Source organism: Athene noctua, chromosome 10, assembly GCF_965140245.1.
Source record: "Athene noctua chromosome 10, bAthNoc1.hap1.1, whole genome shotgun sequence".
NCBI classification, from domain to species: Eukaryota; Metazoa; Chordata; class Aves; order Strigiformes; family Strigidae; genus Athene; species Athene noctua.
This window is the reverse complement of record NC_134046.1, coordinates 16,702,364-16,729,858: the sequence shown is the minus strand read 5'-3', so window position 1 is coordinate 16,729,858 and position 27,495 is coordinate 16,702,364. Positions and strand designations below refer to the sequence as shown.

The window sequence follows — 27,495 nt, the reverse complement described above, 5'->3', positions numbered from 1 at the left end:
AAACATTCAAGGAGATTTCTCCACTGCTCACCACTGTTTTGCGCAGTTTCTTATGGTTCCTTCTGAATTATTCAAATTTCTGCTCTATGTTGCTGGGACTTGCAAGAAGCAAAATAGAAGGCATAGGCAAGGTGGTGTTGGGAGGATATAGGACATAATGGAAAAGTGATGGGCATTCTGAAGGTATATAAAATATAGGACCCACTCCATTTCTTTTTTTTTATTCCCCCAGGGTAGTGTCACCAATATGTCTGTCACCCTCTTTCCGATTGCTGAGACTCTACACTGGAGAGCAAAACAGTGGAAGCCTGGAGGAAATTGATGCCTTATTAGGTATGGGAAATGGACCTTTTATAGAGTCTGGCTGGCTGACTTGTTCCTGTCCCAGATCTGCAAAGACTTCCTGCATTTGTGGGAAGAATTGTGCAGTTTGTGAAGGAGGCTGAGATGGTCTGTTGCCCACAAAGTGAAAAGGAGGCAAGGGGAGGCAATTACTTTTTTGGGGATGGAGTGGTTGGTGAGGCTTACTCCAAATAGCCATTGGAATTGATACAAGCTTTGGTAAGAGACCTTGTCCATGCAAAGACCAAAGGATGGATAGCAAACACAGCCCAACATGTTCTCTTCCTGCTCTGTCCCAGGTTGCCCCCTGTACCTGACTGATCTGGAGGTTGAAGGGAAGCTGGACTCTCTGTCCAAGCAGGAACGGGAATTTCTGTGCTCACTCCTGTTCTATGCTCTCAACTGGTTTCGTGAGGTGAGTAGAGCCTTCTCTGCAAGTTCTGGAGTGGCACTGAGTAGTAGCATTTACAAACACTAACCTTATGCTTCAGGGGTGCAATTCTTCTTGAAGAAGAGTCTTGCCTTTTGGAAACCTTTTCCAGCAAGGTCTTGCTGATTTCTCTGTGTTCTCATTATCATTTATCCTTTATCCTGCTGCTAGCAGCAACTCTGCTTTATTGGTCAGAGGCTCTAAAGACTTAGTGATGTGAGTTTTCCACCTGCTACTCAGCTGCAGTTTGTACACTCTGCCACATTTTGGTGTATGAAAATTGGTTTTGCTGTTGCAGGGAGGATGCTGTAAACCTCAAATATCTGTCTAAACTATGAGGTAATATAAACTATGAAGGGAGCATCAGAAAGAAAGGTTGGTCTCACCATGCTGGAGAGCAGGGGAGTCACTAGCTGGTCAAGGGCATTGATTGTTGCCCTCTGCTCGGCACGTACGAGGCCCTGCCTGCAGCACTGTGTCCAGCCTGGGGCTCCCGTTGTCATTGTGGAGTGAGTCCGGCGGAGGCCACCAGGCTGAGGAGGGGCTGGAGCACAGGGTGTAGGAGGGGATGCTGGGAGAGGGTAAGTCAGAGGGGAGGCCATATTGTGGTCTTTCACTATGGTCTTCTGCTACCTAACAGAAGGGTTGTGCTCTGCTTCCAGAGAAGCTGTGGGATCACCTTTCTTGGAGATGCTCAGTGCTCCGCTAGAAAAGGCTCTAAGCAACCTCTTTAGTTGATGCTGCTCTGAGCAGGGTGTTGGACTAGAGGCTTCCACGGGTGTCTTGCAAACCCGGTTGTGATTGTGTGCTTTGTTCTAAACCTCTGAGTTTATGGGAGGGTGAAATACAGTGCCTTCAAGCACATGGACCGTGTGTTTGCTAACTTCTGTGGACAGTGGGACTGTTCCCTGCTGGGGTTATTCTGATAACATGAGCTATGTCAGAGTTGGTGCAGTTCGACATCCCCAGTCATCTGTGTTCCTTCTCTTCTCTCAGGACTGTCTCTTTCCTGGCAGGCCTTGCAAGTGCCAAGGGGTCTCCAGAGCCACAAGCAGTACAGAACCCGACCATGTCCTGTCTGCTAATTCCTCTTCTTCAGTTAATATTTGATGTGTAGGTGTTGCTCTCTTGGTTTTCATAGATTGCACCAATTATGTCCATGTTCTCATGGGCTTCTGAAGAGCTTTCTTCATGCAGTTTACATCTGGTCACATAGGTCACTTGTGCTGTGTTGTGTGCTTATCCAGGACTTGATGTTATTCAGAAAAGAAGTAGTAGTAAAAGTGGATATAGATCTCCCTAAGTGAGTTTGGTTTGTATCTAGGTTGTAAATGCCTTCTGCCAGCAACAGGATGCTGAGATGAAGGGGAAAGTTTTGACTCGATTACAGAACATCACAGAGCTGCAGAATGTGCTGGGAAAATGCTTGGCAGGTGAGTATGAAACATTTGTACATTCTGGGCCTGCACAAGCTGTGAAGTGAAAGGGATTGGCTTAAATGTCAATGGAAGAAGTATATGGTAACACATGCTGCATTTTTACAGTGACTTAAGAGTTCATGCATGGACAGTTACTGTTTTCAGTTTGCCTTTGTCCAAACTGCCCTTCCCAATCACCTCAGTGACATGTCTTTGTTCCCAGGCAGACTTGGCGGAATCTGCCTGAGTGTGGTGGATACTGGAGTAAACCAGCCTCTATCCTAAAGAAACTGTGTTTTGCCAGTATTCAGGTTGTAACAAGCTGTTAAGGGATGTTGTAAGAATCTGCTGCCTCCAGCTGCTCTAGGGCCATGAATCCCTCCTGCCTAGTTGCTGGAGCCCAGCATGGGGACCCCGGGGTCTCTGTCCCAGGCCGACGGACACAGCTACACTGACTGCCACAGCCAAGGTGCTGCTGAAGGCAGGACTCACATAAACCATAAATACAGAAGCCAAGTCCCCATCCTGCTCTTCATCTCATTGAGGTAGAAGTCCACTAGTGAAGGCACATGCAGAACACCTCTAGAGTCACAAGCAAACAAACATTTGTGGATCCCACAAGTATTGGCACAGCCTCTCTGTCTGCCTCATAGCTGCCCAGATCCCAGGCCCTCTAATCTGCTCTATGGGTCCCCTACTAAGCGGGCACTCCAGCTTGCTGCTTGCTAGCAAACACATGTACTTACCCACTCGTGTCACAGGCACAGGCTCCAGACACAAAGTCTGTGTGACCTGTAGAGATGCTCCCAAGAACTATGGCACTTTTAACTACTGACACCGAGACCCTCGCTCACTCCAGTTGCTGGCACCGCAGCCCCACTGTGATCCAACTCTAATTGTGAGTCTTTATTCACACAGGTCTCACCAGTAGTTGGCATTTATTCCTTGTGGTGTGCACACAGAGGACAGTGAGATTACACTGAAATGTAGTTAAGGAAATACTTAAGAAGACAGGACAGACTCCAGGGATCAGGCGCGGGGACAGACAAGCGTACTGATCAGCCAGTTCTACTGACCAGCAATGCTTTACTCATGACCAGTCCCTTTTACAGTGTTTCTGCCCCTTCCCCTCTTTGTTTCTCCCCTCACCACTTCCCTGCACATTCCTGTATTAATTTGCATAGTTCTACCTTTCCCCCCCATCAGAATATCCCAAATCCTCAAATTCCACTTTTTCTTCCCATCTTATCAGTTACAAAGTCCAGGTGTCCATTCCCAAAGCCATGTCTGGAGTTTCTTAATGGCCCATCAATTACAAACTGGAGACTTTTGGTCTTTGGCATTGTCTCCATTATCCCTTGTCTGCCAGGTTTGTGTCTGTCTGTTCCTGTTTATGGCTTCCCCCTTATTATTTCATTTTACATTGAAAAGGTCACTAATATGGTAAATGTAATGAAGAATACACTGTCACCTTCCACATACCCTTACACAAGCTATCCATTAAGAGCTGTGTTTGTAAACCAACAGACCAACTTCAATCTAAATTATGTAGCCTGAACACCTTTGTGCTGTGCTGAGAGCACAAGGCCAGCACGGAAAGGGCTCAGATGTGCTAGAACAGCCCTTTAAGCTTCACCAACATGGACAGATGTCCAAGGACAGCTGAGCACTTGTTATCCTCTCTGGCTGGAGGAATGCAGAGAGCTATAATTCCAGTGCCATGTGGGCATACAATAAGCGTAGTTGGAGCTAAATGCACCTAAGCAAAAGAGCAAAGACACATTCACCAGGATGTTGAAACATATGGTACTTCCTCTAGATACGTATTTTGCCTGTATTTTGTCATTCAGGAGCTGAACTAACCCAGTTTCTACATTTTGGCTGTTTCAGCAACACCCGGCTATGTCCCACCACCAGCTGCTTTTGATTCTGAAGCCCTGGAGGCCATACCGTCCCTTAGTGCTGCTGGTCCAGTGAGAAGAAGGAATGGTAAAGCATGTTTAAAATGTTTAAACAAACAGATGCGATGTGGGGTGTTACTGGCATATTGCATGGCAGCCACTGCACTTGCTTGTGCATAAAGCACAGAATTCCTGGCAAGGTCTGCGGGCCTTGAAATCTTACCTGTTGTTGTATATCCTGTTGTAGCTGTAGTGGAGATGTAAAAATATCCTACTCCAAACAGGTGCTGGATAGTCTTATCTCGTTGGGAAAGCTGCTTCTTAGCATGTAACTGAAAATCCAGGGCTTTCATTGACTGTTTGTACCTGCCAAAGTATGTTCTGCAGCAGTAAGTTGTTCTGCCTTTGATGGGTTTATGTCTGGTACTAAACCTGTGGCTTGAGCTGCCTTGCAAATCCCTGACCTCTAAGTTGTACCTAACTGATCTCTTAGGAACCTTGTCATGATTCTACTGCACAAGGAAATGTTTCCTTCATCCTTTCCCATTGCTAGCTCCCACAGAAAGACACAGAACTTGCCTTTAAGTTTTTCAAGATGAAGTAGATTTGCTTTGTTCCTTCTGTCTCTAGTTCTGCTTCTAGTTTAGATTAACATTTTCTGGGAGCGTTTCTGCCTTTGAATCAAACTGGACAAAAATTCACATTCCATTCAATGAAAACAACTGGAGGAGGCCACAGATAAAGCCCATTTCTCTTGTGGCAGACCCCTTCTGCAGGGAATGGACCTCTCATGTAAGAGTGATTAAGGCAGAAGTTATGACTTTGTTCTGCAGACAAGAGGAGGATCCAGCACTTTAGACTCTGTTTTGAAGGAACAGAACTAAGTGCTCAGACTAGTAAACCCAGACCAGGCCAAGAGATTTCTGAACTTAGCTTGTCTTGGCTACAAAAAAAATCAGTAAGTACTGTGACCATGGGTCACAGCCTTGAGAACATAAGAGTTTTGACACCAACCTTGCTCCTCCTTTATGTGTGCAGCATCTCATTGTAGCTGAGCTAAATTAAATAGATTTACATCCAACAAATAGGGGAAGGCATTCCTCTCCCCCTCACACATGGACTCGCAGCTGCCTGATTTCCTGCCCTGTGTTATTACATGGTAGCTATTTTGGTGTTTACTTTTTGCTATTTTAACATGTTGGCTGCTTAACCAGTGATCAGGCTTCCTGAGTCAGTGCAAGGCAAGTGTCGCGTATGTGTGGCTGGGAACAGGAGAAAGAGGTAGGAGGAGGAGCAGGACTACCCCTGAGTCATTAGATCAGCTCAAGCTCTGTCATAAAATTTAGCCTAAGACTGTTCCTCAGAGGAGAGGGAACAAGGAGCTCCTTAGGAGAGACATAACATATCAAATTCACTTTCCAGTCTGATTCAGAGGGTTTGTTTATTAGGACATGGAAGACCTTCTCCTGTCTGACTCTGCTCTTCCAAAGATGGTGCAATAGAATTGCAGCTTCACTGATACTGTTCCATTTGATCTATGGCCTGGCCCCCAGAAATGATCACAGAGATACAAAAGCAGAAGTCTCTGATGCTTATCAGCACAGCAGTTTTAAGATGGCAGATGAAAGTGTATGCCAATCTTTGCACTTGTTGGGAACTTCCCTGAGTGCTCCCTCTTCCAGGTTGCTTGTGAAGTTGAATAAGACTGGTTTCTGAAGGACTCAATGGTCGATTCCGTCTGAAAAGTGCACATCAAGTACTACCCTTTGCCGCTTCTCTAAGAAGCTTTCAGTCCAAGAAAGCACTATTCCAGTTCAGTTCCTTAATAGTTTCTGGTGTAAAACGTTGTCAAAGTCTTTTTGGAAATGTAAATCTCTTCTGGTTGACAGATCCCTTTTATCCATATGATACCAACATCCTGGCAGGCTAGTGAACAAGGATTTCCTTTGCAGGAGCCCTGCTGATTTTTCCCCAACAGATTGTATGTCCATGTGCTCGGTGATCTTATTTTTTTATTGTAGACAACTCTGCCATTTTCCCAGTGATGGAGGACAGACTCACTGGTCTTTAATTCCATGCATTCCCGTTATATCCTTTTTTATTAAGAGGAATTACGTTGGCAAGCGGTCAGTCCTCTGACACTGTGGACAGCAGTTCTGAAATGTCACATTTGAATTTCTTTGGGGATCTTGTGTGAATGTCATCTGGCCCTGGTGACTTACCTGCTGTCTGTTTGGTCTAGTATATCCTGTGTAACTACTTGAAATCAATGTAATTTCTTTGATCTCTCTGCTACATAGTGTGCCAGGTATGAGAATCTCCCTACATTGCAATGAATTAATTGAGTTACTCTCCTCTTGGCTTGGCATTCCTGCAAGTCCCTTCTGTAGTTGTGTCTTACCATCCTTTTCCAGGTTCTCTTCCTTTCTCAATGCTGTGTCTGAGGAAGAAACATTAAATTGTGGTTAAAGTGTTTTTTAAGATGATGTCCCACTCATTTTTGCAATCACTTCATGATGTTTGAACTACTGTAAGAACAGTGCTTTAATTTCTTACTGTGATTTTATAAAAGAGAAGCTGGTTGTGGGGGAGCCCCAAATGCATTTGACTCTCTTTTAGACCATGATCCTGGCTACGGATAACACACAACCTGTGCATGCTCCATGCTTTCTTAGGGCTGATTAAAGTACAACCTGTGCTGTTTCCCCGGCTGCAAGTGCTGTCTAGTGTTAAGAGACACGTAGCCTTTTTTCCTGAAGTTGCTTTTCTCTTTAAGGAAGGAAAAAAAAGACTGATGGCAGCAAAGCTGGCTCTGCAGATCATTCTCAAGCAGATGACACTTCTGAGGGAAACCAGCCTGATACTGAGCTCTCAGAGCTGGAGAAGGTAGGTGTATACCCCTGGGGATTTGCAAGAAAGACTAGGGAAGGTGGCACAGAAGCACAAGCAAAAGCTTTGAGAGAGAGGTTGTTCATTTCAGAAGTTAATCACAGTCAAGTGGTTCAATTCTGCTTTCTGACACCTGCCTCCCATCTGAATTTTAAAAATTTGCTGCTGCAGAGGCCAGCCACTCTCCAGCAGGCAGTGTGGTTCAGGACAGTGCAAATATGCAGGATTACCAATGATATGATTAGCTACTCTGGTTAAGACTATGGAAGATTTCTATTTTAAGCCAATGTCCCATCTCACAAATTACTGCAGTAATGTGCCATTCCTAGACTCAGGTCAGAAATTACAAGATCAATCTGGAAAATACAAACCCTGGTAAGGACTGTATCTCCTGCTGATTCTAGTCTGCTTCAGCCATGAGTGCTCTTTTTGCAGATTTTCCTGGAGGTATTTAATCAATGTATTCATGGTAAGGCATCTTTAAAATTATACACTTTCATCACATGCTAAGAACTATTTCCCAAACCTATCAACTAATGAGTTGCTGGATTTTATTTCTTGCTCTTTTGAATAAGCTCTTGCATTCCAGACACGATGACAATACTGTAAGACCTGTGCTGGATGAAAGAGAGAAGCCAGGGAAGTGTGTCCGGCTTTGGGCTCAGCACCCTGGGGGCTGGTATCTCATAAGCATCTCCCAGGGCCCCACCTCTACCACTGTTACTAATAAATGTTATTCAGAGCCCATTTTATCAATTTCAGCCAGGCAAATATGCTTCTACTTCCTTGTTATTGTACAGATATGATACCTGAGCAGATATGATAACAAAGTCACTTAAGTTACAGGGAATAAGCAAAGTCGCAGATGGTTTTGGGAGGGAATGTATCTAACCTGTCTTAATTAGAGTACTGGTCCCAGACTAGTCCTTAGATGCTGTGCCTTGCCCAGGACAACGGAATACAGAAACCCTGTTGTGAGCCACAGGTAACATACATCAGCTCCTGCTACAGGGTTGTGGAGCAAACCTTTAAGAACTTACAGGTTGTCAACCAGAGGCAACAGAACATCCCATAGTTTGCCATCCTGTTACTTATGTTTGCCTTTGTCTCTTGTGGTGCTTATGGGTGCTTATGGTGCAAGTCCAGAATGGATTTCACAGTGGCCACTGATTTACAGATGAGATAACAAAGATTATTCTAGTTTTCTAAGTATTTTTTTTTCTAGAAAATTTTTAATAATTTGTATAGTCCAAAATGAAAATGCTTCTGATCCTATGTGCTTCTCTCCTAGCTATAGTGAATTCTTTTTAATCTTTTTTTCAACCTGGCACAAAATACAGAAATCTGTGTGAAAGAAAATAGTTTTATTTGAGCTAGAAAGTCATAGAGTCTTGCAGGTTGCAACCTTAATTCTACCACTTACTTTTCAGACTGCTGCTGAGAGAGAGGCAGGAAATCCTCTGGCACAGCTGCAGAGCTATCGCCCGTACTTTCGAGAGCTAGACCTCGAAGTGTTCACTGTACTCCACTGTGGGCTGCTGACAAAGTCTGTCTTGGACACAGAGATGCATACAGAGGTGAATGGAACAGCGTAAAACCATACTGAGAAGGCTTTGTGTAACTGCCTCTCTCTGAGGCCTTGGCCCTTTCTGTTCCATTAAAATGGACAGAAGACTGGTGTTAAAATGTGTTGGTTCAGGGCTGTGAGCTAGGTACCAGGACAGAATTTGCCCACAAAGAAACCAAAGTACTTAAAGGCACTGAGATAAAGAGGACTTTCCTGAGAAAAGCAGACATGTAGTGTAGCAATGTTAAAAACAAAGTCCTATAAATGTTGCAAAAAAGGAAAAGAGGTACAGTATAACATGTATAGACCTAATGAAAAGAAAGGGCCTTTAACATTGAACACTGCTAAGCTGTAGGATGTTAAATACACTAAGAGGCCACTTGCCTGTTAAAAAGAACCTATGACATAAACTGCATTGCTGTGGATGTGGAAAGCAAAAGTCCTTAATTTTGTTGCCTTCTTTGTAGGCAGGCTGAGTCCATCTGGAGTCTAATTTTGTTAGACTAAAGTTAAGATTTGTAAAATGTGAGAAGGCCATGGCAGGCTGAAGTACCGCCTGGCCTGCTCCAAGGACAGCTATCTGTGCATGCAGGCAGGTCACATGCCAACTTGGAGACTGATAAGCCTCTTGGGCTATATGGCATTATTTCAAATTACTTCTTGAGTATTACTTGGTGAATTTTGTGACTCTTTGGGCTTAAAGCTCTTTTTATCCTTAGGAGCTTATTTTCAATGTCAATGTATATAAATCAGTTCTTTCTCAGTAGTTCAGTGTTACTGACATTGCCTTAGCTATGTTCAGAGCACCAGGTTTGCTTCACGGTTTGAGTAACCAGAACCAATGCCCCGTACCTAGAGTGGGCGAGACAGAAAGCCCTACCATCTACCAAATAAGTCCATGACTGAGGTTAACTGAGCCAGAAGTCATAATCAGAAAAGGAGGGGGTGAATGTGAGCTTGAAAGCACTGCAGTTATGGCTGGGTCCTGGGATTGACTATTACTGTGATTGCAGGCTCGTGAATTTGTTCAGCTGGGGCCTGCTGAGCTTTGCTTCCTTCTGGATGACCTGTGCTGGAAGCTGGAACATGTGCTGACTGCGGGCTCCACAAGGAGAGTGCCCTTCCCAAAGGCAAGTACAGCAGCAGCCAGTGGGTCTAGACCTGGGCTAAGGTGGAGCCCATCAGTGGTCTCCAGGCCTTTTCTGAGAGAAATGTGTTTCAGATTTTCACCTAGCAGTTAAATGGAAGTCCTGACACCCAGCTGTGTGTCAGAGCAGCACTTGCTCTTTCAAAAGAGACTTCTGTACCACTTCCCTTGCTAAAGCATTTACAATATCTGTTTCTCTGCATGTCTCGGGAAAGGGTATATAACTGAGGGAAAGCCTTGTAGCCTCAGAAGTTGAGTGACCCTTTTCCTAGTCCTCCCTGGGGAGACGGCTCTGCTCTTCAGGCAGCAGCTCAGGTAGCTGCTGCATCCAACAGAAGCTGCTGCGTCTGTGTTTCTGCTTTTTCTGCAGTCTTTAGAAGAACACTCTGAATACAGTGACTCCTTGCATTCCTGGCTGATGCCTTCAGGAGGAAAGTAAACATATGTGACCCACTGCATTAAACTATGAGAAATTCACTACAGTCCGATGGACTCCATCATATTCAGTGTTTTTTCTCCTCGTCTTTCTACCTATTTTTAATTCCCATATGCAGAGAATGCCTTAGTGTTTGAGTAAAATATTGGACTTTACAATCTTAAAGGTCTTTTCCAACATAAATGATTCTATAAAAGATCTACACATCATATCAGTTTTATTCTTTTCATTGAATGTTATCCACTTGTCTGAGTTGGTGCTGGTTGTTCAGCAGAAGCCAACTTTCTACTCTGTGACCCTTCCTGACAGAGTGCAGGAATTGCATTGCTCAGAAGCAGGCTAAGAGGTAGTGTTTGATGTGAAGTTATTCTCAAGGGCGACAAAGTGACTTAAATAATTTGGTTTTGCTACAGGAAAGAGGCCACAAGGATATTGGCTTTTCCCACCTGTGTCAGAGATCCCCCAAGGAAGTTGCTATGTGTGTGGTCAAGCTACTGAAGCCGCTTTGTAATCACATGGAGAACATGCACAACTACTTCCAGGTCAGTGGGCAGCAATTTTGACTCAAAAAAACTGTCAAATTTTGCCATGTCTAAGGCTATTTTTAGTTTTGTTTGTGGGAAAAAGTGAGTCACTTTGTTTTCTTCAGGTTTTTTGAAGGTGGAATTTATGGAAATAGATTCTTGTGCCATTATCTGTCCTTGGAATAGCATTTAATTAATTATTTGTTCTATATTAAAGGCAATTCTTACACAAAATCGGGGTGTGGAAGATGAACCAGGAGTGAATATCCAGGAGCACCAACTGATGTCCTCTTGTTACCAACAGCTGTTACTAACTTTTCGCTCCCTGTTTGCTTGGTGAGTTTAAACAGAAAGGTATACAGTTGCCTCAATGAGCAAACTCCATTTATTGCTTCCTCTTGTTCCTTTTCTTCAGTGTTTGTACCCAGCAAATGGCCTGTTGGCTATGCAGAACAGCACACTGCAGCGGTTGGAGACTTTTAAGCACTTTTATAGTTATGTCAAGCTTCATTGCCTGATCCTGAGCTGAACTAAAACTGTGGGTGATGAAGCATTGAACTGGATAGAAATCATTGGGTCAAGCCCAGCATAAATAGTATACTGGCACACTAGTTGTGCAACTCCCATTCTGCCTGGGGATTTTAGAACTCCTTAACCAGTAAGGCCCCTCATCCTTTGCTAAATTGTAACTGCTGGAATCCTGAGCAATGAAAGAATTTCTTTTGCCAGTGGTAAAGGATGAATGTGTACTTCTTTGAAAAGCCTGTGCTGCTGATGCAGTCAAACTGGATTTGTAAATGTTGAACTCAGCCATGCTTGTACGGCCTGGATTTGACATCTGCGTCTGCTAATATAATCCAGGGATAGCATCGCAGAAATTTTTTTTGAACCCTGATTTAGATCTGTGTGGGGAAAGTATTTTACCTTTATTGTACTTCAAAACCAGTAGTAACTGTGTAAGTGAATGAGGTCTGAGGTCTGCCTGTCCTGTTGGCCACTACTGGAGTCCCAGGGACCCTGACCCACTCCTGACTATTCCTAGATTTGTCATTTTCTCATTAGCCAGTATGAATGTTGGTTGTTCCTAAGTCTACCTATCTTGCAAACTGAAGAACCTGGTCTACTTTTTAACCACAGGCAGCTCAAGATCAGTTTTTCTGTTCAGTTTAGATAGAGAGTAACATAATTCAGTTTTACTGAAGGTCAGGCAGCCATATACTGGGCTGAGCTGTCCAGCCACTTGAGTCCAACAACCAATTACAACTCCTTTTGCATATATTTAGCCAAGCACTCTTATATTACCAATTGTTAATTAACTTGTGTGTTAAAGGTGCGCTTGAGTATTACCATTATCATGTCCATGTGTTCAGTCTATAGATCTAGAATGTGGATGCATTTGAGCATTTCCAGAATGCATATCCTCACTGAATGATTTCACAGACACTGGTAGTTCAAAGAATTGATTAAGATCTCTACAGTTTTCCTCCCTGTTAGGCTCCTTCCTGTTGTGCAAGAGGTGACCAGCCACTATTACTGCACTTGCACAGCAACTGTCATTATACATCTTCTGCTTTTCAGGTCTGCATAGCATTGTTTTAGTATATATAGACCTTCACTTACATGAACTGGCCTGTCCCCACCAAGCCAGGTCTGCAATCTAACTGAAAAGTTAGTATTGTGAGTGCACAAAGTTTTCCATTCCCATGCAGTTTTCAGTTTTTTGTGTCCCCTTATAACTTTCATATTGCAGGGGTCTTCTTGCGTGTCCATCTTCTTTATTTTTCACGTTGCAGAAATACGCCCTGATAGGGTTTTGTGTCTGATAGCTCTCTTCCTTCTAGTCTGATGAACTGGATTTTTTTTTTTTTTTGCCCCCCTCAGGAATGGTTTTTCTCAGCATGAAAATACTGACTTGCTAAGGTCAGCTCTCCAGGTGCTTGCAGACAGGCTAAAGCCAGGAGAGACAGAGTTTCTTCTTCTCGAGGAGCTGATAAGGTAGAATCAGTATTTCCTAAGCATTGAAAGGGATTAATTTCAAGCGGTTTCCCCTGGTTTTTGTGGGCATTTTGGGTAAATGAGTGTTTTGGGAGCTCTCACAGAGACCACAGACCATTTCTATTTAATTGAATGGCAGTGCAGTCAAACCTAATGAAAAGTAACTACTGGATTATAAATTATGCATTGATCTATGGACCTTATTTGCTTGTATGCTGTTTGAGATGGGGAGATTAGTAGGATTCACAGAAGGAATGAGTATGTTTTGGATAGTTAAAATGCTTACAGCAGCACCAGGCAAAACTGGTATATAAAGATGTGGCTAGACTTAGAGTGACTGGGGCTTGAGAGAAGTTTCTCAGTGACTGAATTTTTATCTACTAGAGGCTGACTACTCCTTCTTCAGAAGGGCACTGCCAGAGATAAAATACTGGGCTAGGGAGACCTTAGATCTGAGGTGGGCTAATACTTCCTTTTTATTTCTGTGTTTCTGGGAGATTACCCTATCTACACTGGTTTTACCTTTCCCTTTCCTGTCATCCCCAGTGAAAGTTTTCAATACCTACTGAATTTCCAGCAGAGTGTTCCCAGCTTCCACTGTGCATTCATCCTTACTCAGCTCCTGATTGCCATCGCTGAGAAACCAATGACTGGCTGGAAGAAAGAGAAAATGGGTAATGTGTGAAGAACGTCTAATCTCAGATTAGTTTTCCTGCTGTCCTTTGTGTTTGTAAATCATGGATTCTATCTCTGGAGTGCATCTTTTGAGGGAGAAATTTCCCTTCGGTATCCTAGTAATCTCACTGGGCGAACAGTCCTAGCTGTTAATAAAAGGAACAGCAGCAAATATATGGAACCTCTTTGGTATTTGTTTTGCTGTGCCTCAGTCACATGCAGGAAGGCAGACTCCAGCTGTCTTAGATGATGTTTTGATAATCAGAGCCTGGCGGTTTTAAGAGTTCTAAGAACAAGCCTGCTGTTCAATTTTGGTACCAGTTCAATCACTGATTTTGGAGATGATCATAGACTTAATCCAGTGTAGCTTCCTCCTGTAAGTACAGATGTCTGTGACAGCTCATCTCCAAAAATTATGGAAATGAACTGCAAATACAGTTGTTACTTCAGGGCAGAGAGGAAGGCCTATATGTTCTTAACCTCATGCAACAAACATTTTCAATTAAGAGAGCTCTTCTCATGGATTAGGACCTGTTCTGTAAGAGGAACAGCCTTCAGGCAGATAAGGCATAGACATGCTTGCAGGGAATACACAAGAAAATTAGTTGGTCTCCACTTTCACACACTGAAATCAAGACTCCAGGCAGTCACCTCTTAGCCATACCTTGTCAGACTAAGACACTTGTAAAATTTGTCCTTCTCAGATCATAGCCACTCAGAATTGTAAATTCCCTACTTTGAGATTATTTTACTATTTTAAACAGTCCCACACTGGGAGAACTACCCACTGAGTGTGGCAGGGAATAATCAGTTTTAACTAATAATCCCCTGGTTTTAAACATTTCTGCAAGAGACAGACAGGTTTCTTAGGAGTTTTGATTTAAAAAATCTGTTAACTTCAAACTTGCCTGTTCAATATTTATTATTGTAGTGCTGTGGCCAGTCAAGTCACTTGTTACTGTATTTCTGTTTCTAGAAATGGTTGCCCTAAGGGTTGCATGTTGTCTAATTAAAAACAAACAGTTGGAACATTGTAGGAGCTACCAAACAAATAGGGCTTAACATAACTTTGTCAGGGAGAAATGGCCAGAGATGGATCACAGTTCTGATGTGAACAGGTATTCCGGACCAGGAACACATCGGCTGTGCATACGTTTTGTTAATATTTTGGTTTGTGTGCATATATTTTTATTAATTGTGGCCTTACTGCTTTTTAGGGGAAATGCATTCTCACCTACCAAAGTTCAGGCATATTGAGGGGTAGCGATATTGTGATCTTATAAAAAGCCATTTGGACACACTGCCTTTATATGGAAGAAGGAAACTGTCTTGGATTCTTCCTTCAGTAATTTATCCCTTATCTTTTACAGCTTCACTAGCAAAGCAGTTCCTCTGTCAGTCATGGGTGAAGCCCAGTGGAGAACGAGAGAAGGGCAGCCAGTTCAACAGTGAGCTGTATACTGTGCTCTGGTAAGGCTCAAGCCATTTTCTCAAGTGTGCCAAGACACTCTTTTTTTCCTAATAATTACTGTTGCTGCAGAGGAATGATCCCTCTCAATCATAAGCTGACTGGAAGAGAAGGATCTGGGGGTTCTAATTGACAAGCAGCGAACACGAGCTGGCAGTGTGCCCAGGCGGCCAAGAAAGCCAACGGCATCCTGGCTTCTATTAGAAATAGTGTGACCAGCAGGGGTAGGGAGGTGATAGTCCCCTTGTACTCGGCACTGGTGAGGCCACACCTTGAGTACTGTGTCCAGTTTTGGGCACCTCAGTACGAGATCTCGAGGTGCTGGGGCAAGTGCAGAGGAGGGCAACAAAGCTGCTGAAGGGCCTGGAGAATAAATCCTGTGAGGAGCGACTGAAGGAGCTGAGCCTGCTCAGTGTGAGGAAGAGAAGGCTGAGGGGAGACCTCATCACTCTCTACAGCTGCCTGAAAGGACATTGTAGAGAGGTTGGTGCTGGTCTCTTCTCACAGGGGATTAGTGACAGAACAAGAGGGAATGGCTTTAAACTCCAACAGGGGAGGTTCAGACTGGACAGTGGGAAAAAATTTTTCACAGAGCGGTCGGACAGTGGAATAGGCTGCCCAGGGAGGGGGTGGAGTCACCATCCCTGGATGTGTTTAAGGGTCGTTTAGATGAGATGTTGGGGAGTATGGTGTAGGGGAGAACTTTGTAGAGTCAGGCTGATGGTTGGACTTGATGATCCCGAGGGTCTTTTCCAACCTGAATGATTCTATGATAACCCTGATACTTACACAGTTTGGCCTAAAGCACTGTTTCTACAGCACTGAAAGGCAGTGAGTGGTAGGAAGAATTGTTAGCCATTGGTCACAGAAACATGTTTGGATCTCATGTTTGCTAGACTATATCTTGTCAGTATACATCAGCACATCTATACATGTACATGTGTATACCTGCACATTTAAGTGTGGATCTGGACCAAAGTATCTGTTTTTTTCACTAAACTGAAAGCAGTCAGCTCTCACTAAATTCAAGGAGAGCAGGACTGTGTATTGGGTGAAACACAATGACAGACTCCCGGGGTGGGTGAGGTTGGAAGGGGACCTCAGGAGGTCACCTTGTTCCAGCTGCCCTGCTCCAGTGTTCAGTCAGTTTTCAATCCACCTCACTGTGCTCATCCAGCCCATCAACAGCTACTTTTACAGGAGACAGTGTTGAAAGCCTTACAAGTCAAGATAAACAATATCCACTGCTCTCCCCTCATCTACAAGCCAGAGTCATTTCATCAAAGTTTACCAGGCTGCTTAGACATTACTTCCCCTTGGTGAATCCATGCTGACTGCTCTTAATCACCTTCTTGTCCTTCATGTGCTTGGAAGTGTTTCCAGGATAGTTATTCCACCATCTTCCCGTGGATCAAGGTGCAGCTGACTGGCCTGTAGTTCCCTGGGTCCTTCCTCCTGCCTATCTTGAGGACAGGAGTGCCATTTGCTTTCCTCCAGCCCCAGGCACCTCTCCCAACCACCATGGTCATTCAAAGATAATTGAGAGTAGCCTCACAGTGACATCAGCCACCTCCCTCAGAACTCAGGGCCTGTGGACATATGTGTGTCCAGTTTGCTTAGCTATTTCCTAACCTGATTCTCTTCTACAAAGTCTTCCTTGCTGCAGACTTACCCCTGCTCTGAGGCATGGGATTTCTGGAGGCCAGTTTTGATAGTAAAAACTGAGGTGATGAAGGTATTCAGTCCCTTACTATATATGTCAGCCTTCTCCACATCCTGTGTCACCAGACCCCTGTCCCATTCGGCAGTGGACCCACATTTTCCCTAGTCTTCCATTTGCTACTAATGTACTTAAAGAAGCCCTTCTTATTGCCCTTGACACCCCTCACCACATTCAACAGCGTCAACTCCAGGAGGGCTTTGGCTTTCCTAAGTACATCTTTGCAGGTCTGGACAGTGTCTCTACATTCCTCCCAGGTTACCTGTCTCTGCTGCCACCTTCTATATACACCCTTTTTGTGTCTGAGTTTTGCCAGGAGCTCCTTGTTCATCTATGCAGGCCTTTTGGCATTTTTGTTTGACTTTCTGCTCTTTGAGGTGGACTGTTCTTGAGCTTGGAGGAGGTGATCCTTGAGTATCAGCCAGCTTTTTTGGACCTTTCTTCCCTCTAGGCCCCATGGAAAGAAGGTCTGTGAAGAGGCCAAAGTCTGCCCTCCTTAAGTCTGGTGTTACGAACTTGCTGTTTGTCCTGCTCCCTCCTCTCAGGATCCTGAACTCCACCATCTCATGGTCACTGCAGCCAAGGCTGCCTTCGACCTTCCCATCCCCAGAGCCCTTCCTTGTTTTTAAGTGTGAGGTTCAGCAGAGCACATCTCCTCATCGGCTGCTCTGTCACTTGTTTCAGGAAGCTGTCATCGATGCTCTCCAGGAACCTCCTGGATTACTTGTGCCCTGCTGTGCTGGCCTTCCAGCAGGTATCATGGCGGTTAGTCCCCCATGAGGACCAGGGCTTGTAAACATGGGGCTACTTCTAGCTGTCTGTAGAAGACTTTATTTGCTTGTTCCTGATCCAGGTGGCATAGAGCAGACACCCACTACAAAGTCACCCATATTGGTTGGCTCTTTCATCCTTACCTGTAAGCTCTCAGCTGGCTCATCACCCACCCTCAGGCAGAGCTCCGTGCATTCCAGCCATTCTCTCACATAAAGGGCAACTCCATCTCCTTTTCGCACCTGTTCTTCCTAAATACAAAAGTGAGGATACATTAAATCCAGGTTTGTTTCAGATCATGGTAGCTTTTAATGATGTTACTGTGACAGTTTGAAGTATTGCTTTGGATTTCCTACATATGATTGCCTTTGGCATAAGAATGAGCTTGGCAATTTCAGGCGACTTGTTGCAGGTAGGGCAGCATTCAAGAACTTGCTGCGTTATTCTGCATAATATTTACTGATGAACTAACAGTTCTGAAATGGTTTTGGATTTAGTGTCTACCTGGAGCACACAGATAACATCTTGAAATCTATAGAAGAAATCTCCAGTGTTGGCGTTCCTGAACTGATAAACTCTGCCAAAGATGGATATTCTTCTACTTATCCTACACTAAGCAGGTGATTATATAAACCGAGATTTGAATTTGATAAGATGCACAATGGCAATTTCTGCTTTTTAATATTTAATTTTATTATTTTGTGGTCTATTATGGTTTCAAGTTAGTATTGCTGTGGACTACTCTGGCATAAAGCTAACCATGTACTAACCTGTTGCGTACTGCCAAGAGTATTTACAAATGCCTAAAGTGGAATGGCCTTGTGCATTAACACAGTGTTGAATTTATTATTTGTGAGCCATTTTAATTGGAGACTGAACTGCTGTCTGTTATCAGGTATGTTGCCTCTTTCTGTGCTCCTGTGGTGGTATAAAGCACTCTAAAAGTCAGCCTCGGAGGCCTGGGGTGGCTGTACGCAATCTTGGGCTGGTATGCTGTGTGCAAAAGGACACACAGGTGTTTCTACTTCTACCACAGGAATTTGGAAGCAGAGTTTATGCAGGGATGGCAAAAGTTCCTGCACTTTGGAACTACCAAAATCATCTTAAGCTGACAGTTGGAAACCTTTTGCTGTGCATCCACCAGCGCTGTGAAGAAGCAGGTGGTGTCTATGTGTTCACACTGGGGAAGTGGTAGTGACTTCCCAGGATTCTCCGTCTGTCTGGGCAACGAGGCTGGGCTAGATGTGCTTATGAGTCCTAGGGTCAATCTTCTGTGATTTCCTAGGGAGAAGGATGCCCAACTGTGTAACTTTCAAGTTTTCCATATTGTTCTGGGGACAGGAAGCCTATCTAGATGCTCAGAGTTGGCTTTTAGCTTTGCTCTCACTTTCTCCACAGGCAGACTTTCCCGGTTTTCTTCAGAGTAATGATGGCTCAGCTAGAGAGTTCAGTGAAAAGCATCCCAGCTGGGAAACCATCAGACTCAAGTGAGGTAGGAAAATAAATGCACTGGACTCTTTGAGGGGAAGAAGACATAAGTCGAATTGTACAGTACAATAAAGATGTATAAATTGTAAAGGAATCTGCTTCTGAACTTTGTCTAGGAAATGCAGACAGACAGCTTCTCAGGCAAAACTGTTATATAGGGTAACATATAAGTAGCATCCTTTTTTTTCTGGTTTGTTCCATGTCAAAAATCCAGTAAATCCATCAGAAGCTATAACCAGAAAACAGGTAGTAATCAGTAAAATACTAAGCTGTCCAGTTGGTCTGCATGCCTGTGTGGGAGCACAAAATTATTTTGCAACCAAGAGCTGCTTTGAGAGCAAGGAAGTGTGTTAACTCTTGGCATTTTAAGCCATGTGAGCACTGATGAGGCCATGAAGTGGTTTTGCTGTGATAAATCTGCCTGTGGTGAAGCTCTATTCCTCTGTCTTCAACAACAGCAATGCTTTGAGTACAGCAAATGCTGAGAGAGCATCCAGCAAGGTGAGAGGGAATACACCATCGCGGGTTATTGACCCCTTTTGTCCTGTTAGGTGCAACTGGAGAAGCTGCTGCAGTGGAACATTGCTGTGAGGATTTTCCATATCCTCGTTAACTTGGTCAAGGTGAGGGTCTGGCTGTTTTTCTGACTTTACCTTCAGATTCTCAGCAAAGTACAGTGTACCTGGGTTCATCGCCACAAGAGAAAAATGTGAAGTATGGCTGACTAGTGGAACAACCTGGAGGTGGTAAATAAAGCTAGTTATAATCTGTGTGCAAGGGTTTCCATTTAACTTTCACTTCAATGCTACTTAATTCTTACAGCCTGCACATCTTACTAACATAGTTCTCGCACAAATAGTAAGTCTGCACAAAGACCAGATGATGTAAGGAAGTGCAGAAAAAATGGCTGAACAAACACCCCAGTTCCCTAGTACAGCGTTTTGTGTCTGACAGTATGCTGCCAGCTGTGGAAGAGGCAGATGGGAGAAACCCTCTTTCAGGTAGATCTGGAATAACATCTGACAGAAGGAAACATTCTGATGTACTCGGCTGAAGGCAGGCTAATACTCTGAACAGGATACTTGGATTCAGTGCTTATCTGAGAGCACTCAGCTTCACTTGCTCTTCTGGTAACATACAATCTTCCTTTGAATCCTGCTGACAATTCATGTCATCCTGTGGCGATGAACTCCAGAGGGCAGCCCCACCGCATGAAATATTCCCTTCCATCAGTTTTGGTGTTGGTACATTCAGTGTCATGTCATGTACACTCAGTCAGTGACGATGTTTTGGGCAGAAGGTGATGGGTACAGCTGCACTTTTCTCCTTGCTTAGGCTGATCATTACTGTTTGCTTTTATCATATCCCAAGTTCAGTTTATTGAGCTCTGGTGAATTGAGCTGGATTCTTCTATGTCGCAGCCTTCACTGGAGCCCTACCTGTGCTCCAGATGCTTTTTGAGAGCATAAAGCGTAGAGCTGGACCAGCTAGTTCGGTTTTGCAATCCATAGCAGCATCAGGGTACCTTCACAGCTCTCACTCACATCTGTGTGCTATGCCAGTTAAAATGTTTGCTAATTAGTTATAGAATTGGTCACTGGCAAAAACATATAGGCAAATGTGTACCAGAAGAAAGCCTTCAAGAGAGCTGAGACCATCTGTTCCATTTCTTTGCTGCTGGACCACATCTGTGTGTGACCTCCACAGTGACGCCTGGTGTCTTTTGCCAGCTGGCAGCGTTAATGTAATAGCTTCATTATTTCCTCCAAAATGCATTACTATGCACATCTCAGTTTTTACTTTGTCCGTTACATGGTTACTTGCCCATCAGCTGGACTTGGGTCTCTTAGGTCCCAAACTATTAAGAATTTCAGACTTGTTGAGATAATTTTGTGCCATCTGCAAAAGGTGCACCTATATCAGCACATAACCATCCTGCCCAGTACTTCCTTCCACCTGACAGCCAGTACTTCCTACGTGCTTATGCAGTGTTCCCTCTTGAAACTTGAGAATGGATGTTGCCTTAGAATAGGTTTTGTACTTTAATGAGGGGTATATAATGAAGGGCTACCTTTAATTGGCTGCTGTGCTTACATTGTTTCCTTTAGACTTGTGGACTGATCTGGCTCTTTTTTTTCTCTCGCCCAAGCAGGTATTTGACAGCAGGCCTGTACTCAGCATCTGCCTGAAGGTAAGCAAGAATTCAGAATAACCGAAGAGAGCAGTTTACCAGCTTTCTTGAATCATTTCCTCCCGTGGAGTAGAGTGGTTACTGAATTCTCTGGAAGAAGCAGATACTGTTTTTTATACTTTAACTGTGTTCCACTAATCCTCATTTTACAGCTTGACCACAGTGAACTTACTGCAATGGGCGTTACTGACTTAAGATGCTTTCCCCTCTCTCCTTTCCCTGTGGTACTCCAAATGAGAGGAGACATCACAGCAGACAGGTCTCCCTTGGAGCCCCAAAAGATCACGTGTCCCTCTGCAACTCTCCCTTTTCTGACAGGGATTCATATATATGTATAGTGATTCAGTTCAGTTTTATTCCCAGTTTTCTAGTGAATAAAACCAGGGATGTGTACAGTGATGAGACCTTGTCCTTCTAGCCTCTTTGCAGTGATTAAAGTGGAACCTTTTACTGATCCTGTATATTCCAATACAGCCTTTACATAAATACAGTCTTTTACTAAGTGAGAACAGTCTCTGGAGTAGCTTGAAAGAATGTATCATTATCTTATCTGACTGTGTGACGGTTCTTTGAAAAGGAATTTAAATTTGTCTTTGGATATATTATTCTCTTATAGTTCGGCCGTCTCTTTGTAGAAGCGTTTCTGAAGCTTGCCATGCCTCTCCTGGACTACAGCTTTAAAAAGCACAGGGTAAGCCTTTTGGAGACAGAACTGTCTGGAACCAGTTGGGAAGCATGACAGATGCTTGCCAGAAGGAGATTCCTGTCTCCGATCACATGTTGGCATGACATTTGTGACACTTCATGACAGATGTGTCTAATGTCTCCAGCTGTGCTTTGCCCTGTTTACTTGCCCCTCCCGTGCTCTCTCAGCAAAGAAATCACTGTTTCCCAACTTGCCGTCACTTTTCTGGTTGGATGGCTTCACTGTTAGCAAAAAGAAGCCCTTTCAGCCTCCATCTCCTTTGAAAGTTATTACCACAAAGGTGTCACTCAGAGGAGGAAGCCCATGTGAGCAGTCACATTGGTGAGGGCTTGTGGTCCAGATGGACAGTGACAATGATGTCTTTGCAGTAATTCTTGGAGCTCTGAGCAGGACAACATGCATGAGTGCAGATGGACAGGCCAACCTTGCTGCACTACATGACAAGCAAGAACAGTTAGTTCTCTTACTCCCCCTGTTTTGTTGCAAGACAATCTGGCTTTGTCAGTGAGACTCATTCTTTGGCTTAATCTTCACAATCTGTCTCTCTGATAGATAACTCCTTTCTATTGCAAATGTAGGATCTGTTCTCATGGATGTTTGAGGGAATGAGGTTATTAAATGGGTATCTAGTCATTGCAACTGGATAATACAAAGTGCCACGGAACTTGGTCAATAGAGAGGGCTGATATCCAGAGTTTGTGTTGGATGCACTTCAAACACCACAATCTAGCAGTATGTTTTATACCTTTCCCCTATTTCAGAAGGTTGTACTCAAGGCAAGATGTAACAAGGTTGTCTTGATTTTAATTGCCCCACTTTCACTGATACACATTCATTCAAAACTCTGATTCAAAATCAGTTTCAGTTCAAAGTGCTTGGTCTTATGACATGTAGTCATACTTTTATTACCAGTTACTTGACTTAGAATGCACAGTGTGAGTCTCCTCTGGCTTCATCCTGTTTGTCTGATGTTTTCTGCATATGTGCATCATATCTCCATCCCATAACCCCTTGAAAGGATTGCTAGGACTGATACTGTTTCATTATTCTTGTTTCCCTTCTGGAAAAATCCTTTGAGAATGATTTGCTGGTCTACTTCTTTATTGCAGGATGATGTGCAGAGTTTGCTGAAAACCTTGCAGCTGAGTACCAGACAACTTCATCACATGTGTGGCCATTCCAAGGTAAGATAAGTTCTAATTGCAGCACAAACTCCTGACCTAAGGATGATTTATTTCCCTTCCACTGCTTTTCCAGGGCATAGGCAGGTTCTACTTGCAGGCTTCCAATAGTGTCAAAAACTCCAAGAGGAGGAGAAACAGCCTGGTTAATGGCCTGAAAGTTGAAGTATTTGATCTGGAAGTGGCTGACTTGGGTGTCAGATGAGGCTAGCATACTCTTTTGGGAACTGTCAGTGATAGGTTAACAGTTGGACTAGATCATCTTCCTTTCCAACCTAGTTGTTCCAATCTGTGATATCTTTGATTGTTGGTATCTGTAAGGGGGTGTTTCTGAGGACACAAGCTAAGACCTTAGAGACCTGGCATATAAAGTATAGCTGCTGGATGGATAACATGGGAAAGAAGTTTTGGCAAAGATGAACGGCCTTGTGAGTCAGAAGAATCGGCAACAGGAGGCAGACAAGAGGAAAACCTTACTCCAAATCCTCTTGAGGTGCCTTTTTGGCATTGTTATGTTGATAGCAGGGAAGAGGGAAAAGGGAGGGGAGGAAGGAGGTAAAACGCACCCAGTCTGCCAGTCTCTCTGCAGAGACTTGGGGTGGGAAGGAAGGAGAGGATTAGCACCCTGCTTATAGCGTGGGGAGCCAGTGCTTGTTGAAAGAGAGAATCACATGGGAGAAGGCAGTTAGAAAGAACTTCATGTGTGCTGCTTTGTTCCTGTTAGACTCCTAAGAGGTTCAAGAACACATGTCTGAGAAAAGAGTTTTACCAAAGCAGTTGAAGGGAGAAAGCCAGCTATTAGCATGGCTCCTCAAGCTAGATTTGCTACACATTTAGTCCAGAGCTGGCATCAGGAGCATAAAAGCCTAGCTAGAGATCAGAACATGCCACTGCAGCTATTGGCATGGGGGAGGATTGGCACAGACCCTGCTAAAAAGTCCTTGTGTTTGAAAGTGAAATCCTCATGCCTGCTTTAAGTCACAGTTCACCTTGTAAACAGGATAGCATCACTGCAGCTTGCAATCTTTTGTCTGTCTTTGCACCTGACTGGCATTTTCAAGTGCTGTGTCGCTGGTCCCTGTTAGCATATAACTGCAATTAGTGAACACCTGTGTTTTACACTGCTCTTGTATCTGTTGCAATCTGATTAGGTCTCTGTGCCAAATGATTTCTGCAAAAATGAGAAGGCAGCAGCTGAATCTAGGCAAATAAATGTATGCAGTGAATGCTCCATGCCTGTTTGAAGAGGAGTTGACACCAACATTTGTTAAACCAGTCTTGATTTCACTTTCACATGAAACTAGTAGATGCTCACTGACATACCATGCAGTGTTACCTAAGATTTGCTACTCTCCCTCAATACAAATGCCTTTAAAGAGCATCACACAGCAGCAATCAGCTTCACCTGTAATTTGCTAAGTATTTGTTATTTACTCTTCCACACCAGCCTCTCTCCTGTTTACATATCTAACGCTGGACATAGGGACAGTTTCTGGAGACAGATTTTTGCAAATGCCATGGTACTTTGCTGAGTCTCCAAACGGCCTGCGGACAGTTGGGCAGCTTCCAAGACCCAGGGAGCACTGTGATTGTTGATTGTGTCATTAGTGAGGTTTTCCCTGATTTGGTTCTGATTAGTGCTGCTGATTGCTGGGCCCTGCCTGTCACGCAGGCTGGAGAACAGATTGCTGTTGGTACTCAGTTACACATTCCCTGTTGGCAAAACACGAAGCAAAGCAGTGTCCCTCTTCCCAGGCGTGCTGAACTCTTCCAAGAAAGGAAGCTGCTCTGATTTCAGAGTATAGCTAATGAGAGCATCTTAATGCAAGCAGGTTACAAAGTATTCTCATGAAAGAGGAAAATACTTATGCACAAAATAATTCTTTATGGCTCTTGGCAACTTGTCTGGTTTAGCAGTGACTTTGTTCTGTAGTGCAGATCCAAGCCTAGCAGGAACCGATGCTCACCTGGAGCTAAATCTCACACAATACCTGGCATAGCTGCCCTTCCTCAGCTGGTTTTTGCTTACAGCAACTCCATCTGTTCCCTCCTGTCCTAGTTCTCCAAAAGCCAAAGCCTCTTTGGTCTGGAGAGGTTGGCTTTGGAATTTATAGTGCACACACATTCCACGTAGCTACTGTAAAGGAATTGCGTCAGGCACTGAGCAAGAAAAGATTGTCATGGCAGTGGTTTATTCAACACCTTTCTCATTCTTTCTTCTCTGTGCTTGGGAATTCAGCAATTTCCTGACATGAAACTCCCTGCAGCATTACTATGCAGCTTGTGTCTATCAGCAAGTAGCGATCTCCCTTCCTAGGTAGGTAGTTTTGGAGTCTGGCCACTGGTTCCTTTTTGCTTTGGACTGGAACGGTGTGATTGTCCACTGCTGACCTCCATAGATAACTCTGTTATTTCACCAACAGTAGCTTGTGTGCGAGTCAGACTTACTCAAATGTTATCAGTTGCACACACCACCAGCACCAGCAGCAATGCAGCTTCCAGACATTCACGTGCAAGCAAGCTGGGACTGCCATGAGCAAGATGGCAGCAGTGCAAGATCCGTGCTGACAAGCTGTGTGTTGTTCTTGGAGAACAGACAAAGTGACACCAAGCTGTTGTTGAGATGATGGAACAAAGAAAAAGCAGATTCTCAAAATAATTTCCCAAGGGTCAGCAGAATTCATCTGACTTGCGTAGAGGAGTTACTAGCCTCTCTATAAGGTGCATTATCCAGAGTGGATATGGCTGTTTCGATTGTTGCAAAGGATCATTTTGCTGCCTTAGACAAAATGCTTATCTGATTTTATTTTTTAACAAAAGCTGTAAAATAATTTGACTAAGAAATGATGTAATCCGGGCAAGCTCTGTGGGGATTGTGTCCCATTCCTCCCACCTGCATAACCAATGGCTTTTTAAATAGCCAGAATACTTAGGCAAGAAAGAATCAATCGTAGTCATTTTACTGTTTCATATTTAGATTCGCCAAGATATTGGACTGACCAACCACGTGCCTTTGTTGAAGAAGTCACTGGAACAATTTGTATACCGAGTGAAGGCAATGCTGGCGTTCAACCACTGCCAGGAGGCGTTCTGGGTGGGCATCCTTAAAAATCGGGATCTTCAGGTGAGAATCACTGTTCTGCCTGGGGCAATTAAAATGTGGGAAAGGACAATGCTCGTCCTGCCCAGACACCTGTGACTCTGCCCTTGTGTGGGGTGGAGCTAAAAGACCAAATTCTATGTGGCCATATTACAGTCATGTCTAGTGCAGCAGAAAGAAATGTTTTATTTCAGGATTAAGGGCCTGCATCTCTGTGGGCTTCCTCGCCGTGAGGCTCTCACACTGAAGCAGTCACTTTTTATTGTTTGTAACGAGTGGGTATGGGGGATCCCTCCTCTGCTTGGTGGCAAGAACTAAATGCAAAGAAGGGAAGAGGTAAAGGTCACTTGAGCACCTCTTCACGCCTGTGTGCGGCTTTAAGAGAAGCCAAGCCTGGCTGTTCTCTTCTTCCACTGTAGAAGCAGGACAGAAACGCTGCTTTTTCCATTCCATGCTAGCGCGCTTTGGCCGCTCCGCACACACTCTGTACAGATCTTTTGCGTTCAACTTAGGGGGAGGAAATTTTGTCTCAAGCCGCTGAAGAGAGAGACTCCGATGAGGAGGACTCCGCAGAAAGTCCAGCTGAGGTACCGCTGCTGAGGCCGGGCTGCCGGCTGCTATGGGCGACTCGGTCGAAACGCCTGTTATAACGCCGGGGGAGCGGGGCGGGCAGCCCCGGCGCTGACGGCGGTGTCCCCCGCAGGAGCCGAGCGGGAGCACCAGCGACGAGGACACCGCGGCCGGGCCGGGCCCCTCTCCCGCGGCGCCCTGAGGCGGCGGCGGCGGCGGCGGGTGGGGCCGGGGGCGGCTCCGCCCGGCGCCGCGCAGGCGCGGAGGGGTGGGGGCGTGTCTCCGCGCAGGCGCGGTGCGCCCCGGGGGGTGGCGGCGGCGGCGGGGCGGCCATGTCGGTGCAGGAGGACCCGGTGCAGCGGGAGATCCACCAGGACTGGGCCAACCGCGAGTACATCGAGGTGATCACCAGCTCCATCAAGAAGATCGCGGACTTCCTGAACTCCTTCGGTGAGGGCGGTGGGGCGGTGGGGGGGGGGGTGGCGCTGGCGGCGGGCCCGCCCGCGGTCTCTTACTGCCGCCTCCCCGCAGACATGTCGTGCCGGTCCCGGCTGGCCACCCTGAACGAGAAGCTGACGGCGCTGGAGCGTAGGATTGAGTACATCGAGGCCCGGGTGAGCAGCGGGGCTCGGGCCGGCGTGGGGGGGGCTCTGGCCGGGCCCGGCCCTGGCTGAGGCGTTTCCTTTTCCCGGCAGGTCACCAAGGGCGAGACGCTGACATAGGCCTGGGGCGGCCCCAGATTCCCCCCACCCCGCCGGAGCGCCGCCGCCGCCCCACAGCCTGCTCGGGGCCTGCCGCCGCCACCGCCGCCTCTGCTTGTGTTGCCAATAAACCGCTGTGCTCCTGCCCTGCCTGCTCTCTGCCTGCCTGCCTGCCCGCCAGGGGCCGGGCCATGGGATGCCCGGCTCCCTGCCACCGTCTTGGATGCCCGGAGCCTGTCCTGTCCGCCTGACCCGCAGGGTTCGGGCCTGCCTCC

The 27,495-nt window shown here is 45.1% G+C and overlaps 2 protein-coding genes across 2 annotated transcripts in view; both read left to right on the top strand.

The window, feature by feature from the left end:
- The window catches only part of FANCD2 (FA complementation group D2), a 55,052-nt gene extending 28,331 nt beyond the window's left edge, over positions 1-26,721 (top strand). Inside the window, exons 24-44 of the mRNA XM_074914116.1 lie at positions 233-333; positions 642-757; positions 2,097-2,205; positions 4,081-4,179; positions 6,868-6,977; positions 8,411-8,557; positions 9,561-9,677; positions 10,544-10,672; positions 10,872-10,990; positions 12,536-12,649; positions 13,196-13,323; positions 14,695-14,794; positions 17,781-17,903; positions 18,682-18,775; positions 19,323-19,394; positions 20,924-20,962; positions 21,579-21,653; positions 22,778-22,852; positions 25,827-25,973; positions 26,462-26,536; positions 26,653-26,721. Coding sequence (XP_074770217.1) covers positions 233-333; positions 642-757; positions 2,097-2,205; positions 4,081-4,179; positions 6,868-6,977; positions 8,411-8,557; positions 9,561-9,677; positions 10,544-10,672; positions 10,872-10,990; positions 12,536-12,649; positions 13,196-13,323; positions 14,695-14,794; positions 17,781-17,903; positions 18,682-18,775; positions 19,323-19,394; positions 20,924-20,962; positions 21,579-21,653; positions 22,778-22,852; positions 25,827-25,973; positions 26,462-26,536; positions 26,653-26,721 — 2,158 coding nt within the window. The remainder of the gene's footprint in view (positions 1-232; positions 334-641; positions 758-2,096; positions 2,206-4,080; positions 4,180-6,867; positions 6,978-8,410; positions 8,558-9,560; positions 9,678-10,543; positions 10,673-10,871; positions 10,991-12,535; positions 12,650-13,195; positions 13,324-14,694; positions 14,795-17,780; positions 17,904-18,681; positions 18,776-19,322; positions 19,395-20,923; positions 20,963-21,578; positions 21,654-22,777; positions 22,853-25,826; positions 25,974-26,461; positions 26,537-26,652) is intronic.
- Positions 26,722-26,804: 83 nt separating this feature from the next.
- BRK1 (BRICK1 subunit of SCAR/WAVE actin nucleating complex) lies at positions 26,805-27,366 on the top strand. Its single transcript, XM_074913880.1, has 3 exons — positions 26,805-26,969; positions 27,051-27,133; positions 27,215-27,366. The coding sequence occupies exons 1-3, from the start codon at positions 26,852-26,854 to the stop codon at positions 27,239-27,241; spliced, it is 228 nt and encodes a 75-aa protein (XP_074769981.1). The 5' UTR covers positions 26,805-26,851; the 3' UTR covers positions 27,242-27,366.
- Positions 27,367-27,495: the final 129 nt, after the last annotated feature.